Source organism: Schistocerca americana, chromosome 2 (genome assembly GCF_021461395.2).
Source record: "Schistocerca americana isolate TAMUIC-IGC-003095 chromosome 2, iqSchAmer2.1, whole genome shotgun sequence".
NCBI classification, from domain to species: domain Eukaryota; kingdom Metazoa; phylum Arthropoda; class Insecta; order Orthoptera; family Acrididae; genus Schistocerca; species Schistocerca americana.
Window position 1 is genome coordinate 623779875 of NC_060120.1, and position 6000 is coordinate 623785874.

Below are 6000 nucleotides of genomic sequence, written 5' to 3' on the forward strand. Positions count from 1 at the left end.
TAAAAAGAATAAATATTATTCTGTTGTTTCACAGATATGAATCACGAATTGATAACATGACTGAGTTAAAATAACAGAATGAAGCATTGCAAAAGCCTTTATAGCACTCTCATGTCTCAGGAGAAATACTGGTAAGAGTTTTAAGGTATCACGTGTTTGTTGTTATGGATATATGGATAACAGATGCTACCAATGAGGTCAAGAGTTAATTTTTCGTATGTTTGGCCTAGTACTCAATTTTTATTTTAGTAAAACAGCTCTGTATTCTTATTATCATAGTCTCATAATCTATAAACATTGCAACTGTGGAAAATCTATAAATTGTTGTTTTACCATAGACAAATGAAGAGAAAAATTGTCATTGTAAGAAAGTTGTTAACTTTTACTCTCTTTGTTCTTTTTTAGTTGGGAGGTCTGGTGTTTGACAAAGAAGTTCGCACTCTTGTTAGCTACCTTACAAGTACTACATCTTGGTCTATCCGAGACAGGTTTGCACGTCTTACCCAAATAGCAACAGTGTTAAATCTTGAGCGAGTTTCAGAAATCTTGGATTATTGGGGGAGTAACTCAGGTCCCCTGACCTGGAGATTGACTCCTACAGAAGTTCGGCAGATACTAAGTCTCAGGTAGGTCCAAATATTTTAGATCATTAATATGATTGTCTTATATTCCAAGATAATCATATCATGAACATTTGTTTAGCTACTGTGGCACCCTACGTCAGTCTTGTTGCAATATCCCCCCTCCCAAAGACTGAGAGTAATGAAATCTACAATTTCACTCATCTTGGGAAGAAAGGATGAAATAAAATTATGTTGGGGCCATTTCAGGGGCAGGCATTGTTAACAAAATGTTACTTCATATGTGAACTGCGACAATATTTGTTTACTAATCCTTTCATTGTAGGAAGGGATATCACCACCAAAATTGCCATTTATTTAGGCAGTCACCAGTATCATTTCAGACTCACTGGATGAAACAATGGAAAATCCAGGACAGACTAATGACAGTATAATGAAAGGCATAGATTGCTACTCACAATATAGAGAAGATGTTGAGTTTTACTAAGTGTTATTTTGCAACATTAGCCTCACTTTTTTATGACATTAACTTTTCTGTTTTGGAAAAAATGCTCCTCACATATGACAAATTTGCTCACATTTATACAGATTCATAACAAATTGCAATACTTTCTGCTTGAATAAGGAAACGTTATGGAGCTTTAACATTCACTATCAGAGTTCTCTTCCAGATTGGTTTATTAGTGACTTTCAGCAGAGGAGAATTAAAAATGACTGATAATTGCTATCACAAAAATATCAGGGCTAGTGACAGTCTTAATATCATTTGTACCTCTTCCCATGATAAAGATAGAATTTTTATTTGCTCAGATTGTGCGCTCTCAGAGCATCCATGTGAAATAACTACAAGATGAAGCATCATCCAAGCATGATGACTTGTTTGGACCATCAATCCTTTGTGTAGTTTCATTCAGTCTGCCACAGTTTCCACTCCTGTGCCAATATCTCCATCTCAGAGGACTACTTACACACATGTCCACAATTATTTTTTGTATATATTTTAGTCTCTGTTTTCCCTTGCTCCCTACCATGACCGCTATTCCCTGATGTCTTAATACATGTCCTACCATCCTGACCCTTCTTTCAGTTAGTGTTTCCCACATATTCTCCTCTTCACTAATTCCATGAACAACACTCTCATTTCTTATCAGTCCAACTAATTTCCAACATCCTTCTACAACAGCCATTGAATTATGTATTTGTATCTGTATCATTAGTTGAACTATGGTTCCGTAAATACAGATTTTAAGGATTGGCTTTAAGTATGTAAATCAAACTACTTTTGTAACTTAATGTGAATTGCAAACTGAGTTGCGACTCAACAAAAATTGAGTTTGCTATGCTTTTACCCTTCAAATATATCTGTGAGAATTGCATACATATAGTGAAATATTCACAATTGTAGCTTCTTAATTATTATATACTGGACAAGGATCCATCTAAGATCTTGAGCATGGACATGACTATTGTGTCCTGTCTTAATGCTGTTTGTTTCCTTCTTAGAATAGAAACATGCCTTAAATAAAAATTCATCTTAAAGTACTCATTTGGATAGTTTGCTTAAGCTGCATTGTTAGACAAATTTGCACCTATATGTACACATATCAGCATTTTGATACTCAGTACATTCTATAATTGTTATCCCTGTTTTGTTTTAGCAAGATTTTGGAATGTCTAGTGCAAATGTTGCAATAAACATCACCTCCATGAAATATTACCAAACTGATCATTTTTGTTTCTGTATACTCAATATTGCGGTTGGAATTCCTGAATTTAAGTCCACCAAAATACTTTTATTTATGCAAAATATTATGAAAAGGATAGACTGCTACTCACCATAAAGATGACACATTGAGTTTCAGATAGGCACGATGAAAAGACAGTTACACACTGAGCTGTTAGCGAAAGCGTTCTTCAGAAAAGAAAATGCACACACATTCACACAGTCAGGCCCATCTCTCTCTCTCTCTCACTCTCACTCTCACTCTCTCACACACACACACACACACACACACACACACACACACACACACACACGACACGACACAACAGTCTTTTCATTGTGCCTGTCTGCAGCTCAGCTTGCCATCTTTATGGTGAGTAGCAATCTATCCTTTTCATAATATTGTTGAAATTCAAACCAGGATTTTCCATTGTTTTATTTATGCATTGTAACAGATGGAAACAACAAGGCAAAGGCAAATGCAGATCTTTTTTAATAAAGTGAGAAAGCTTAAAGGCAGCTCAATCAATGCTGTGATAATTTTCCAGTCCCATGACTGAGACATTGCTTGAGAAACAAGTGCTGTTCCAGTGATGCCCAAAAGTTGCGTAGTAAATTTGATGCTCAAAAAGTTCTCAGTGCCCTGAGGATGCGACACCTCCTGTTTCCATCCCTACCCCATCAGCAGTATCAGAGGTCAAAGAAGTAGTTTTAGAGGTAATTGTAATAGAAGAGGTTCTGATTCTTAAATACAGTTGTGAGATATCATTAATTACATTTGTTCACATTCAGATGGAAGTATAAAAACATTATCTGTAATTACTTTCACTATAAACTTTATCTTATATGTGCAATATATACTAGAAAAGTTTGGCAAGACAATTTCATTTGGTTCATTTTATCAAAATAATTTTCACTACATTTGGTGCCTCCCTTGATCCTTGAATTAACATCTGTTGGTCAAAAGTTCCCAGTTTTCCAGCCAGGTGGCAGTGCGAAATACCACGAAATTTCGATGAGCGAAGTGTCGAGATATGTGGTTGCTGTAATATTTTTATGAGCAGTGTGCCCCCTTCCTTCTGGCTACAGGCAGGCCGGGTACTGTCTAGCCAGCAGGTGGGGACAGGGTCAGGCTGCAATGCAGGGGGGTAGCAGGTTCGCTGTTTGCAATTCTGTGTTGGCATTATGGCCGCGCCTTGCGTTGGACGGCATTGGTCAAACTCTTGTTGTATTGCCGCTAATGTGGGATTCCATGCAGCACTTTGTTGGTATCCTTCATTTGTATTGACCAGTAAAAATACTTCAACAGCCACGTATCTCGACACATCAGTAGAAGATGACGAATAAACCTGAGAGCTTTCTTCCCACAGTATATGCCAGGAGAGCATGCGTCACCTCTAAGGGAAGGAGATGCTCTGCAGCTTCAAACAGCTGCAGAAATAATGGACCAGGAAAGCAAAACTGCTCAACACATTAGCTTCCCATCAACTATGTTAAGATGAGAGCATCCTACCACAGTGTGTGGAAGTACAACACCCAGTGAAATCAAAGAAAACTGATTGGATTTTACAACAAGCAGGCATGGCAATACCAAGGGAAGTGCATTCACTTTATTCTAAAAGATCTGGATAGGAATGCACATCCCTATTCGCATGCCACCTGCATATGGCAAAAGCACTATCAGCACACACCTGGGAATATGCAGACTGCAGCTCTTACACTGACAGTGGGGCAAAAAACTGAAATGTTCATCAAATTTGACCAACTGTCAGGAGCTCAAACAACAAACAATGAGGTTAATAATACCAGAGTTATTGTAAATTTGACAGATACAATTTTGGATTCAACTACAGTTTCAGCCCTTGAGAAATAGCTGAACTTTGCACCTGTTGCAAGGCCCACATAGATATCGTACATTATTAGCAGCATGGAGGAAGCCATCTGAGGCTCACCGAAGGAATGAGCACAGGAGATCTATCAGGACATCTGCAGGGTCATCAGTAAGTCTTAACTTCTGAAAACGAACATGACTGCAGCTGGCTATCTGATCACTGAGAGATGATACTGGCACTACAGTTCCTCCAGCAACAAAGAGAATGCAATTTTGGTGATGTGCACTGATGATTACCATCATAAACTTGTCTCTTTGCTACAGGACACAGCCTACAGTAAGATAAAGGTGGCTCCAACCCCAACAATAAGCAGACAAACAGTGGCTCTGTCGAATAACTCGAATCTAGCAGAAGCACTGAAGAAGCAGCTTTATCAGCGACACCAAGCCTTTATGGACTGCTAAAAATCCACAAGGAAAGGTGCCTGTGTGTCCAGTACTAGGTACCATCAATTCACACAATTATGGGCTGGCCAGATATCTGGTGATGCTTCTAAAATGCCTTATGGAACACTGTAGTCATCATGTTCAGAACTCAGTCAATCTCAGTATACTAATGAATCATCTCGGGCTTTCTTGGCAAAGCAAATAATTTGTAGACTTTGTAAGTTGCAGTTGTGACAATTTTTTGACTTCCATCAAATTAGTACAGCTTTCTATGAGGTTTTTTTCAGATGGGTTAAGCACTGATCTCAGTTAGTATCTAAGGTCTGATCTCAGTTACTATCTAACACCAATCACACTTTGGTTGGAGTGCATGCAGTGAGTAACTGAGATCTTTGCTCAAAGCATCTGAGAGAAAGAGCTAAGAAAGCCATCAAAGTGTAGTAGAAAATGATATGAACTAATCAGCAACCTTGAAATTCTAGAGAGGTTCTTCCATTATTCATTAACGAATTGTGCACTCCATGTGATGGAATGTGAACATTTATATCCATTACTTTCAATTAATGTGCCATTGCTTTCCCATGTGCAAATCTCTGCAAACCAATGCAGACATTAGTTGCACATCAGTTGCACATCAGTTGATTTTCCAGTTACAGATCATTAACTTTTTTTTTTTTTCCTCCCTCTTGCAGGTCTGATTTTCGGAGTGATGACATTAAAAGATTGAAGTTATGAGTACATCAGAATGCAAAATAAAACATAATTTTAGTGTGCAGAATGATATTATTGATAAGTGAATGGTAAATAAACTACTTTCAAAATTATTTTTGTTGCATGTTTTATTGTCCTTCTTTGGAAAAACATAAGTTTCTGATGTTCTCTGGAGGCAACCCAATGAAATATCTGTTTTTTTCCTGAATGGTAGATGTGAGAAAGTACAGTTGGAGAGCTTATCGCTTGTTTTTGAATAAAAAGTAAGTTTCTAATGTTAGTGACTGATGAAAGGAACTACTTAATCATATTACACATCTAGAAAACCGTAACGCTTGTGAGGTATACACTATCAAAACTACTGTCAATTGTGTTAAAATCATTAAGAACAAAAAGAAAGTGCTAATTTGTAATCCAGCTGAAGATGCCGAATATATTTGTACCAATCACTTTGCCACTTTGCTTCAGTAAAACATATTTGCAAAGTATAGTATACAGTAAAACAAACTTCATGGTACTTACAAACAAAAAATCACCCCAAAATGAAACTATTTTAAAATGAAGGCAGAAGAGCCTTTCCATTTAACTGGTGGCAGATATAAGGAGAATGTGAGGAAAATGTTAGTTAACCAGAGAATGAGTTATGTAACAAAAGTAAATGAAGTGTGGGAGGAAACAAATCTTCTCAATTATTAAGTTAGATAGTA

At 37.2% G+C, this 6000-nt stretch overlaps 1 protein-coding gene across 3 annotated transcripts in view; it reads left to right on the top strand.

The window, feature by feature from the left end:
- LOC124589549 (conserved oligomeric Golgi complex subunit 4) overlaps positions 1 to 5406 on the top strand; it is a 110768-nt gene extending 105362 nt beyond the window's left edge. For all 3 annotated transcript variants that reach the window (XM_047131563.1, XM_047131562.1, XM_047131561.1), the window contains 2 exons: positions 406 to 626; positions 5275 to 5406. In XM_047131563.1, coding sequence (XP_046987519.1) covers positions 406 to 626; positions 5275 to 5317 — 264 coding nt within the window. In that variant the 3' untranslated portion in view covers positions 5318 to 5406. The remainder of the gene's footprint in view (positions 1 to 405; positions 627 to 5274) is intronic.
- Positions 5407 to 6000: the final 594 nt, after the last annotated feature.